This window comes from Vidua macroura, chromosome 1 (genome assembly GCF_024509145.1).
Source record: "Vidua macroura isolate BioBank_ID:100142 chromosome 1, ASM2450914v1, whole genome shotgun sequence".
Lineage (NCBI taxonomy): Eukaryota > Metazoa > Chordata > Aves > Passeriformes > Viduidae > Vidua > Vidua macroura.
Window position 1 is genome coordinate 101003622 of NC_071571.1, and position 13271 is coordinate 101016892.

At 36.5% G+C, this 13271-nt stretch overlaps 1 protein-coding gene across 4 annotated transcripts in view; it reads right to left on the reverse strand.

Annotated features, from left to right (window-relative positions):
* The window catches only part of RNMT (RNA guanine-7 methyltransferase), a 15570-nt gene continuing 2299 nt past the window's right edge, over positions 1-13271 (reverse strand). For all 4 annotated transcript variants that reach the window (XM_053970964.1, XM_053970991.1, XM_053970982.1 and 1 more), the window contains 9 exons: positions 11581-11713; positions 9959-10081; positions 8487-8602; positions 7363-7544; positions 6600-6764; positions 5346-5463; positions 3541-3642; positions 2107-2140; positions 1-846 (listed from right to left, as the gene is read on the reverse strand). In XM_053970964.1, coding sequence (XP_053826939.1) covers positions 809-846; positions 2107-2140; positions 3541-3642; positions 5346-5463; positions 6600-6764; positions 7363-7544; positions 8487-8602; positions 9959-10081; positions 11581-11713 — 1011 coding nt within the window. In that variant the 3' untranslated portion in view covers positions 1-808. The remainder of the gene's footprint in view (positions 847-2106; positions 2141-3540; positions 3643-5345; positions 5464-6599; positions 6765-7362; positions 7545-8486; positions 8603-9958; positions 10082-11580; positions 11714-13271) is intronic.

Sequence of the window (13271 nt, forward strand, 5' to 3'; positions counted from 1 at the left end):
TTGAAAAGTCAGGAGACTCTTTAATACAATAAAAAATGTTCAGTAATCTAACTTAACCAGTCGTTACTGATTACCACATAGCCATATTTGGAAAACAAAATCAAGATTTAAAACATTAGAAATTGAGTACTTTCAGAGCAGTTTTGTACAGAACAAACTCATTTAATCTTAAAAGCACCATGAAGTGACACTACATATCAGCAAGCAGTAAAAACAAGAACATCATGGGATTTTACCATGTAAAATACACCATGAATACCACTAAGGTAGATTTACAATGCAAGCTTGAGCACAGCACAGAGGTTCTCAAACTGACTCGGGTATTTTTTGCTCTGCATGCAATGTAGACATACCCTCTATGCTGAATAAATCTCATTATGAATTAACTGAGCTCTGCAGAACAGTATTTAGGCCCTCATTCTGCATTATCAAAGTCAATGTTCTTCCATCAACTTCAGGAAGTGCAGGGTCAGGCTCGTAATCACAAACATACTTCTACAAACAAAATGTTTGTTTCTAACAAAGTTATGTGAGTTCAAACACAGGTTTTGTGAGCATGCAAATTGCTTACAAATGCTTAAAAAGACTGGTTCAGAATCTTTCTTATATATACACACTCAAGTCCATCTGTCACAGACAGGCAATGTAACTCTGAATCACGAGCTTGCTCTACTTTTTGGTAGTGTCCTGCACATGTCTGATAATTAAAAAATAAAAAATAAAAAAATAGTTGCCACAATGGATTTCTGATCATTCCAACTTGCACATGGATATGATCCCTTCTTGCTGCATCCAGTTATGTGAAGTTTCACAGTTGCTTCTCAAATGCAAATACCAAGTAAATACCTAAAAAAGAAAATAGGAGTATTTAAAGTTTCAGCTTTCTTGGTGACTCAACTAAGTTTTCAAAATGTAACCAGATTGATATTATGCCCAAACAACCTGTTACCTGTTAATATTGAAATTACAGAAGATCTTATGATTTTCCATGAGTAACTGTAACATTCCACTCCAGCACAGCATTACATGTTTTCAGAAATGTGAATGAAATTCATAAATTACTGTGCCATTCAACATATAATGAACATTCACTAGCACATAAAAAGTCATGCAAGTTAAGTTTAAAGACTCCTTCATACTTGCAGTAATGGACAATCAGGGTTGAAATTATTAACTCCATTTTTAATTGGAAAGTGAATGAACTCATTATACATATTATCAATTTTGATGGACAACGATGAAATTATAGCATTTTTTTCAAGTCCAGAACAGTATGATTCTATTAATGGATACTCGTACAATCCACACCAGCAGCCTTGGAAAACTCTCAGTTGGCATATATTCGATGCCAGATATGCCAGATGTTCCTGTGCTCCATACCAGAGAGATAAGTTAAACCAGTGTCTGAACCAGGACAACCAGTTACTTGAGACCAAATTTATAGATTTCCATTTGAATTCAACTTTTATTTTAATGAATGAGGGGCAATAGCTACTTGCAAATCTTTCAAGACAAGCTTATCAGACATTCCTCAGCAACAATGCAAAGTTCCATGAAAGGAACAAGCTGTGCTTGTACTCTTATCAGAAGCTCAGTACTCCACATGTTTCTGGAAAAATATACTACTTAGTCCACTTTTTCATTATCAAAGTCACTGAACTTTTAAAGGTATAAATCTTTTTTTTAGATATGAAAAGGTATAAAATTATATTAAAAGCCCCTCTCAAATAGGTAATTGAGATAATACTTCAAGATTGCTAGAAATTTATGTCTACCTTATAATTCATAGATTCAAAAATTAGATAATAATTTAATAAAGCAGAATGAAGATTTTGCTCACCTGTGACGTAAACAGCATTTTTGATTTTAAACTACTAAAACAACCAGTATAATGGCCTGCAATCCTGGTTGGCTGCACTTATGCATTTCCCTCCCAATTTCTTAAGATGTGCACACTACATAATCTATACACAACATTTTGAATTACACAAATAACATCATCTTATTATATTCAACACCTGGATTTTTTTCCATGACTAACAGGCTATTTTACACACTTTTCAAAACAGTCATTTAGTCAACACTGTTTTCAAATCCATTACTTACTTGTTGCTTCCCATTCAGATTTACTCAAGGTTCCCTAGAAGGGGACAAAAAAACCCACAGTTTCAACAAAAAATAAGGAAACAATAAAACACCGATTTAGATCCATTTTTCACTGACCAACATCGAACCACCCACACTGACTGGCTATTTAGGGGCAAGAAAAGCATTACTGTAGACCACAGATATTTACAACTCCACTGGAAACTGGAAGATCCAGATAATGGAACACACCTAAACTAAACAGGTACAGGAGACTGGGCCAACAATCTGTTGGTTTGCAATGCAGAGCATGCCCGTGTCCATCACCACACACCAGTGTGACCTGACCTGCCTCCAGCTGCTCTTCAGACCAAGATGCCCAGTATTTGAGCAGAAGTCAGGCAAAGGCTTTACACCATGGTGCTGCCACCTTCCCCAGGAACACTGCCTGCCTTCACCCAAAACCACGCCACAGCCTACAGGAACTCTATTTGCAAGAGACTAACTCTCACTCACACATTCTGGAAAAACAGCCTGCCTTCTAGCCTAGCAAATTCCCTGATCAGATGAACGCAGGGCAAGTTCACAAGTAAAAAGCTGCTGCCATTTACCCCACCAAAGAAAGATAAGGCAACAACAAGAAGCTGATTTTCTGCTCTGCCCACTCCATCCCCATCCAAGGAGTCCTCACTGGGGGCATAATTTAGTCCCTATGCCACCCACTGACCAAACCTTCACCTTTTAAAACAGCACTTGGCAACAGACATCTTTGGTCTGACTTGGCTGTTCTCATGTTCTTAAGCTTATTTCTTAAAACAAGTGTTTTTAAAATGTTTTGATTTCAAATGTGGAGAGCAGGGTTCTTATCTCTCTTGATGCAGGATTTTTATAGATGCAGTATGAAGACTACATCTTCAAGAATTCAGAATGTCAACAATAGAAGAATCAATTATTTTAAAAAACCCAAGCAACAAAACCAAATGGAGTACTTTAAGCTGATCACCTTCATGATGTATTGATGAAAATTGAAAGAATTATTTCAAACATATACAGTATTATGAAGAAAGTTTTGAAGTCTCCCATCAGAGGATTGGAATTAATGCTTTAAATCAGTATTGTGAAGATCCAGATATATAAGAAGATTCCTCAAATTAAGAATAGTTAGAAAGAACAGCTGTCAAATAAGATATAAAAAATATAATTTCCCTTCTGCATTATTACAAATTTCTTAACAGTTACCAAATTAAGTGAATTTGATTCTCTGAGTATGGGATATAGATTAGATGAACCCCTCACCCCTGCTGCTCTACAATTTTTCATATGCAAAGAGACACTTATACCAACTTCACTGCAGTTTAAATGAAGAAGGCACTACAGTTTGAAAGAACAGGACCTCAATTTTAAGACACCATTATCTCTAGTGAAGGGTAATGTATAAAGTATAAAGGAACTTACCAATGGCAACTTTGCCTTGCCATCTTTGATAAACTCTTTTGCATGCTCATAATCATCAGGTTTATCAGAAACAAGCCTGGAATCACCATGTGTAGAATATGGCTGGAGAACACAGAATAAAACATTGAGTAGTGAGATACATTAACCACATCAAGTAAAGAGTTTGTCGCAACACAGTCCACGACAGAAGTCAGTAAGTCTTAAAAATATTTTAAATTTACATCTCTCCTTTATAGCATCCTCAGGAATAGGTCTGATGTTCCCTACTTACCAGAAAATCTGACACCCAAGAATTATGAATTAAGTTTTATCCTTATGTCTCTAAAGCAGGGGAAACAGAATAACTATAAACATTCTCCTTCATGTACAGCTCATTATGAGCATTACCTAGATATACCTTCTTTTAGAAGAGCAACTATACTGGCATCTCTTCAGAAGAAGGGGAACTACAATTTCAAGCAGAACAATTAAAATGCTTCAATAACACACAACCTGTAGCAGAAGAATACAACAGGTTCTTCAAAATTAAAATGCACTTATTAAGGATGCCAGTTACTAGTGATCTGTGTAAATAAATCTGATTGTAAAAATGAAGTCCTCAGTTCTAAGTGGCCACTACCTTAAGACAACCCTCACTTTCCTAAGAAGGAAGATGTTAAGTCAAAGGCTGTGTCTCTGTGCTACTGCCAGTGTGAGCCCATACACAGCATCATCACTTTTATAGTCAACAAGTGCACTCAAGTTGCAATCTGTGACTCAGCTGAGTAAGTCAACAAAAAAATAGATTGAGAGTTGATTTGAGAGTTTTCTCTAATCAGAAGAATTCTATTGTTTGAGGGGGGAAGGAGGCACAGATAGCTGCAAGTAAAACCAAAGCCTCAGAGGTGGCCTGGAAAAGCTTCTCTAAAGCTGCTAAAGTTACCCAGGGTAAGAGTCTGAGGATAAAAAAAAAAGCAAAAACACTGGGCAAAAACATATGCTCAGTTACAGTTAAGTACCATTTTCTTCTAAGAACACAGACTGTCCTTTTATTCCTACAAAGATTCTTTTCTGTCTTTTCAGTTAATATTCCTTGCACAAAGATCCAGCTTTCAGTCTCTCTGCTGAGCAAGAAATGGATTACAGTGACCACTATCTGACACCTGGCATGATTCTTGGGTTTCTGTTTCGTACTTCACAAGAACAGAAATTTGCCTCAATATTGAAATATTATCTTCAAAACTTGAATCATCTATTGGGTGGGACCTGTGCTGGACCAAGAGAAGAGTGTAAGGAGGAAGGAGAGGCAGAGACTAAGTGTTATGAACAGACTACAATCCCCCTTCCCATGCAGAGGAAGGGAGAGGAGGTAGAAAGGTCAAGAGTGAACAAATGAAGCTGAGCCTGGAGCAAGAAGTGGGTGGGACAAAGGTGGTTTTAGGTTTTCATGTTTCTAACCTTTCTACTATTTTTTTTTTTTTTGCAATTAATTAAATTAACCTTCTCCAAGTTCAGTCTGTTTTGTCTGTGAAAGTAATTGCTAAGCAATCTCCTTGAATTTATCTTGACCCACAAGTTGTTTTTTTTCTATTTCCCCCCCCCCCATCCTGTTGGAAAAAGGGAACAAGAGTGCAGGTCAGTGGGTGTCTGGCAGCCACTCAAGATCAACAACCAGAGTTACACTTTCAGCCCCAGGAACTAAATACTTGCTATTGGTGGTCCTTAATTAATTGCAAAATGTTCACAAAGGGAATTTCAAATTATTGTGTAAAAATTAACAAGATGTAAAATGCTATTAAAATCAAACAAGTCAACTCCAAATTTACCTCCAAGGCCTGCATTCTCCTTAACAGCATTTTATGCTCCTCGTTCTTGATTTTTTCTTCATAGAATTCCCGAAATGTCATTTTGTAGACTAATTTCATCCCATGCTTCTTTGCCATTCTGTCAAAATAACAAGCTTAATTAGGGAAGCCACAAAATTATTGTAGATTTATTATCAAAGGAACAATTTTAAGCCACAGTGACATCTTATGGTATTCACTAGAATAACACTTCTTTACAACCTTTTTTCTTAGTAAAGACATTTAGATTAAAAAAAAGCTGCAGTTTGTACAGTTTTGGTTTTTTAATCAGGACATCAAAAATCTACACAGAAGTAATTTACAAACATTTTAATAGAAAAGCTCTTTTCTCCTCAAAGATAGAAGTTCCATGTGGACTTCCAGAAAGACTACTCTTCCCTGTAGTAAAATATCATGTCAGATATTATGAATATATTTAGAGAACTTCTTTCTACTGTATTTAGTGGCTTACATCTCAATTTTATGTAGACACCATGGACATGCAACACTGAAGTTACAGCTGTCAGTGACAGATGCTGTTATTTTTCACAGACAACTACAAATGAAGGTCTTGAACAGGCTTGAAGGGAAAGCTTGATACTGTTTAACCATGCTGAGCTTGAATAACAGGAAAAAAATGTATGGAAAGATTTGTCAGTAGCTCAGGATACAACTGGGAAAACCAAATGCGAGGTCACACAGAGATAACAGCAAAATATATGTTTACAGATGAAGATTATTTAGAGGAAGAAAAAAAAAAATCATCATAGCAAAAATCCTGTGAACATCTAAGGAAAGGTGGAGAAGACAAGAAAGAGGCACCAGGATGAAGACAATGCACAAGAAAGCTTACTGAAAGACTAAAGAAGGGGTAGAAAGAAACACCTCAAAAAGTTACAATTAAAGAGGAAAAAGAGAAAAAGCTGAGAGTTTTAAAGGTTTGCTGACAGATCCAATATATCAGATCATTTGGTCCCTTGTGACACATAGTTTAAGTCCTCACAGCTTCTGACCAGAGCACCTTCAACAGCTGGATGGACAGATTACAGTTGTGGATGGAAATGCAAGAAACCTCTGTATTTGAAGCAACAACAAAAAAAATTAAGAACTGAAAAATATAGTAAGAAAGCCAAAATGTAATTTTCTGCAAGCATTATGCAGTTACACATAAACTAAACAAACATTTATTATGTTCCACAGATTTTATTGTATAATAAATTTAAAACTTTAACTTACTCTTCCAGTAAGGGAAAGTAAACCAAAAACTCAGGGACATCAACCACTTCTTCCAAGTGAAAATCATACTTGCAGCCAAATAAGGGATAGTCTCCCTTCTTTTCAAATTTTACATTGTACACATCATTCCCAAATGAATTTGTTTCTGAAGCTTCGAGTCTCTTTCTATAGAATAAGATATAAACAAACATTTATTGACCAGTATTGAACAGGCAGAGAAAACTACACCTAAGAAGCCTAAGAGTGTTTCTCCCAGTAATACTCAGTGATCTCTCGAGTTTCCCCCTGCCCTTATGTCATAAGGCAGTGAAACAATGAAATGAAACAGCATACTGGGTTTTAACATGTTACCATTTCCATACAACATACCAAGGATAAAATGGACCTAGAAGATGAACCTTTAGCCTGGACACACAGACAACCTACGTGGACAAGACAGGTTTCTAGAAACAACCACAAAACCTTGACACTTTTTCCCCAGGCCGTGGAAATTTTGACACTATTAAAGTAATGACAGAGGGATGAAGTATATGAAGACCTGTACTCTCTAACAGAAGAGCCATAAGGACATGAGACAAGGGTAAGTATTGCTTTATCTGTTTGGGTCAAGTTAATGAGTGAGATTCTTTCTTGCTAGAATCCAAAATTGTTGAAAAAAAAATGTTTTTGTTTGCATGAGCATATTGGAGCACTGCAAGAACATCTATCACTTAACAATGCTTCACAGAGTTTTGGAAGACCCACAGGATATAAGAGTACTTACACAAGTTCAAAGCTGTTTGGAGTTGTGCCAATGAAATAACCTCCAGGAGAGAGGTTCCCACAAGCATTTTTAAGCATCATGTCAGCCTGCTCATACGTCTCAAATGAATAGTGGTAAACAAATTGACAACTGCAAATGTCAAAGCGCATATCTGGATCATTGTACTTGGAAGACAAGAGATCCTGCAACAGATAAAAAAGAAAAAAAAACCTACAGAAAGAAGTATGATTCATTTAAATCTTCTAACAAATATACTACATTCATGATAGAGACCCAAAGTCAGGGAAATTAACTTTTGTGTACAAGGACAGACAGAACAAAGCATGCAACAGAAAACACATATGAATCTAAGACTGAGCTGTAATAGCAACATGAAAATATCCCTTTCTTTCCAGGCCAAGTCTCTCTTTTCACTCCCCCAAGTCGAGAGAGATGACATGAACATGCAACAGAGTCTTTCTCAGAAGGAAAGGCAACCAAGAATTCAAGCAAACCCTTCATGCAAGGCTGAGAACAGGTTCAGCTTTTCCATAGATATGCTGGAACCAGGTATGTTCTGTCTCAGCCTCCATCAGCAGGGCAATCTCAGCCTGCACTTCTAGGAAGCAAAAGCAGTTCTGTTCACAAGATTGTGTCCTAAGCCTCAGCAATGCATTCACTACTGCCTCCAGACAGTCTAAGAAACCTGCTCTATCACACAAGTTTTAAAGGTACCTATTATAGTAACAAAAATGCCACTAGAAAGAAAAAATTCTAAGTGTGCAAGTTAAATCAGAAAAGATCCTTTACATATTCCAGCATTCACCAAAATAGTTTTCAACATCCCATGCTGTTTCACAGAACTCCAAAGCTAAAGAGTCCTTCTGTTTCCCTTGTCGAGTAAAAGATAGTGAAAGCACCAGATTTACTACCAGGAAAAGACATTCAAGCTTCAGGAATGTTACACTGTACAACAGCACCAAAATGCACCAAAGTACATCTTAAGCGACCTTCTGGTAACCCCTATGGCTCATTCTCCTGGCACTACAGTAATCCAGCCTTAAAAATGTATATACCCAAATTGTTACAGCACAACCATAGAAAACATTAGATCTCCAAATTATAACAAAGCACAGGAACTGTACCTTAGTACTATCTGCTTGTATGAATTCTGCATCAAAAATATGTTCATTATACCGACATCGGGACTTCATTTCTTCATAGCGGTGCTTGCACTGTTGCACAGAAATGTCAGCAATATCTATATATGGAAAGATAATAAATATAATAAATTAAATTTTTAAGTGTGCACATGTGGATGCTGAAAGTCTGGTCAAAGAAAAGAGTCAGATGAACTTTCCCAGGCCTTACTCTTGGAAGTTTTGAGAAAGCTCAGAGAAAGAATGAAAGCAATCCTTAATCTTTGCAGCTGGTGTTTTGAATGTGTTATTTACTTGTAAAATGTTTACAAGAAGGGTGTTGTTCCTAATTAGCCAATGGTGGGTGGGGTGTTGATAAAGGACCAATCAGGTCCAGTTTCATCGTAACTGTCTATAAAAGAATGTGTGGTGTCTAAGAAATTTGCATTTTGCCTTCTGCGAACCTAGGAGTTTATGTCACTTCATTCATCGTCACTCAATACAAGAGTGACATGTACATCACTCCAGACTGGAATGATTACTGGAACACAGAAGGTACAATATGGCAGGATAAAAAAAGGATCTTCCATTCCATTAAAACAGCTCAGTTCCCTGGCATTCTTAATATTCTTAAAAATATAAAAGATGTTGAAATGCATTTTTGATATGTCACATTATGGGAACTTTTTAAAATTCTAAGACTGCTTCTTTCTCAGTCATTGAGTTTCTGACAATATGCAATACCTAAGAACTTTGTAAGAAAATTGATTAAGTGTATTTGAATACTGCCCACTGAATAATTCCCGAAAGAACTGTAAAATGTGAAGTACCCAAAATAATTCCCACTGAAAGAGTTTTAGGGAATTTTAGTACCTAATTAAATTTGGAGTTACTTTCTCTGATTATCCTTGGGATACCTTTTGAGAAAAGGGAAGATGGTATCATTCTCCCAACATCTAAGCCAATTATTCAAACCAGATTTTTTTTAATCAGCTTTCAGCTTTTCCCCATTTCCGAGTCTGAAAATCTTTAGTTGATTTTAACACCCAAGACCATTTTTTCCTCACAACATTGGGGGGATTATTTGATTTTTTAAATGCAACTCTCCTGTGTTTCAGAACAATTAAAAATACTATGAGAGACTAGATGTGGGAGAAAAGACATAAAATTTAAAAAGTCAGTCTATTCCCCAGGGCCACATTTTGCCTAAGGCAACCTGTGGCAATGGTGTTTTTCTTTAGTGATACCAGTTTTTATTTAGGAGTTGAACTGAAATCTAAATATTGATGATTCTTATATTTCTGCTGGCAATCAAGTAATATCTCCAGATTAAAAGACAAAACACAACTTTTTGCACAAAAGGTGTACATTACATTCTTTGATTGACTGGAAAAAAGAAATAATAAAATACTAGAGGTGTACTTGGTTTCCCATAAAACCTGATGTACTTCCCCTAGAAAGTTATTGTGCCTTCTTACCAGTACAGACAAGTTTTTTAATTCTGCCTTTTTTCCATTTCAGTAAGTCTCCACCTTTCCCACATCCTAGATCCAAAACAGTTATGTCACTCTTCTTCTGTCGTACCCGGTCTATAAATTCACCTAGAAAAATAAAAACCAGGAGCATATAAACACATCTCTGCACCTAATCTCTGCACTTGCATTGCACCTAAAAGCCCAAAGAACCCAAAAGGCCAAAGAACCCAAAGAGCCCAAAAGGAGTTCAGAACTTTAAAGCATCTTAGACCTTACTTTGCCTATATATGTTCTTAATATTACAAACTTAAACCTCTTTTCTTTCTAGAAGGATGAAAGGAACCACAAACTTTTAAGACTGTGGAGAAGATAAATATTTTCTATGCTTAATGTGCTCTGCATGTAACTTGACTGAGGCTCTGAACTGTTTCCCTGGCTAAGGTAAAACTGCACATGGCTAAACAACCACCCTGGACATGGGGAGGAAAACAGGGTTCCCTTTCATTAGCATTATAATGAATGCAGATGTTATCTGAAAGTATGGGAAAGCCTTTTGCAAAAAGAAAAAGCCAATTAAATGCATCAGCCACAACATCTCCCAGTCACCTTACAAATATGCATAACGTTTTTCACTCACTCTCCCCAGCCCTTGCAATAACAGTAGCTACTCCTTTGCTGTCTTTCTACCCTACATATACCAGTCACATTTTTTCGTCTCCCTCCAGGCTGCCTAGATTCTCTCTGCTCTGACTGATGTTGGCATATTATGTAAAACATATCAGCATGCTAGCAACTTTTCTTCACAGTAGGAGATATGAAATATGTTTTGATACAACTGCTATAAAGCCACACTGCTGAAATTCTTTATGACAGAAAGGCTTCAACACAGGCTTCAGGAACAGCTTTATAGAAATCTAAATATTGCTTCTAACTGCTCTGATATAACACAACAAAAAGCAGCATGCTGAGACAAATGGTGCCAACATCTTCTGGCACAGATCCCTCTTCATGAACCTGTGGTGCTGTGCTGATGATTCTTTTCTTTGTTGGCAGATATTTGATGGCTTTGTTTCCTCAATTTGGATTTAATTTGTGGAACAGCAGACTTTGCCTTTAAATAAAAGCCTGCTGATTCTTAAAGAACTACATCCTTTAGTTGTTCATCTTTTCAGCCACTGACTATGGGTAATATAGAAAATATTTATGTATTCAAGATTCCTGCAGAACTGCTTAACCATGATCTGAATAGAGTGCTGCGGGAAAATGACTAAGAAATTATTTGAGATAGATTGAGCTGTTCTTGTTTGAATCTAAGAACACTTAAATTCTTTATGATTTAAATTCTCTTTAAAAATGCCATGGAGAAGAACAGTTTCCAGTATGAACTTTTTAAGTCAGTTGACCTTCAAAACTTAAGCATATGCTTGGCACTCCAACAATACAGAGCACTATCACAAAGATTCAAATTAAATATAAATACAGACATTTTACTGCAGCTGAAAATCTTACTGTGTATTATAAGACAAAGTGTCATATTCAACATCAGAAAACAGAAAAAGTTACATTTTGATACAAAAATTAGTTACATTTTAATAATGTCTAAGCAATCAGTTAAGGAAACTTACCAATGAGGACACTCTTTGTCCAATTATTAAAGTTTCGGAGGTAGAATATGCGAGACTGGCTACGTTTTTCCAAACCAACTTCTTGAAGTTCATTATAATGTGCAGCTACAGCTTGCCCATGGCCAATCACAGGCTGCAGAAAGGAAATCACACCACAGAAGGAACAGACTCAAGCAGTGAATTATTTTTATTACTTAATCACTTAATCAAAAGACACACGTGTTCACTTCAAGGATTTAAGAAAGCAAACAAGCAATACTATGAAGAGCACCATCATTATAAAGAGATTTTCCATATTTGTCCTGGTACTGATGTCAGTACTTCAATTATCACAGCAACACTCAAAAACTTAATCCCCCTTTCAGTTCATTCAAGCAATTTCTGGATGATAGATAATGCCCAGCATCTTTCCTTCACAGAAATACTTAACTTTCAGTTCTCTAATACTCTCAACCATGCTCAAAGAACACGTTTCATTCTTAAGTCTGGGACAGAAGAAGAGGATGTTCCTTCTCAAGGAACTTTGAGCCTCTTCAAAGAGCCTGTTTCAGAAATATAGTGATTTCATCTGACAGAAGTGTATAAACTGCCAATTTAACCAAAATGCCAATTGGCTGATGTCACATTAAGGTCCAAGTGAATGACCCCACTGCCAGAGATTTAAACAGACCATGATAAAGGAATGAGAGGAATCATTTGACAGCTTATTCCATAAAATGCTGAAGAGTTAGCTGTAGAAATGTCTCTGATTTAGCCTTAACTCAAAATATTCCAAGAGATTTCTGTCTAGCCTTAGCTTTAAGTACTACAAGACACTTCTCTCCCCTGTTATGCTGACAAGCAGTCTACATCCAGATATTATGCTCCTAATATTTCTTCACCTTGAAAATAATCTTCAACTATATACATGAAGTGAAAATAAATTATAAATAAAATCCAAAGTAACAGAACAGACACAACCAGCATCAACTCTATGAGGTACAAAAGCAGTTGAAATAACAGTACAAACCAGAATGAAGCCACTATAAGCATTCTTAACAGTTCACTACAGAAGTCAATATCCCTGCATCTTACTATTCAAATAGCAGTTCCTTGAGGGAAAAGAAGGTTTGGCTGATATAGATGAATTGTTCAGTGTTTCATATACTTTTGGTAACACTGAGAATGAACACAGCCTTACTTGTCTGAAATTTCTATAACCTCATCATCTGTTTATTACCACACTGGGCTGACCGATACTAACGAGTATTTTGATGACTTCTATTCTTTTTCAGGGTAAGCACAGATGGCTCCCTGAATGGCCACTGAAGGTGACAGAAGCTGGAACAGCTGACACAGACAAGTGTGGGAGACATACTCATACAAACCATTAACACATTTCAGCTGCAAAAAGCCATCAGCAACAACATCTAGATGGTGGCAGCTATGTTCAGTCACCTCTCTCCACCCTTAGGCTACACAAACCCAAGGTAGTTCTTGTTCATCTAAGCCTTATCCCCCCTTATTAAAAGGATGAAAGGGTTAATAATATTTCTACCACAACAAAGGACACTGTATTTTGCCAGACTGCTAAGCCATATATTAATATACTGGGAAAATTCTGGGCAGATAAACAAAACATTAGGTCAGACCTTTTCAAATTTAAATATCAATATTTAAATATCCCAAAAGGATGACCCAGGCTGGATATT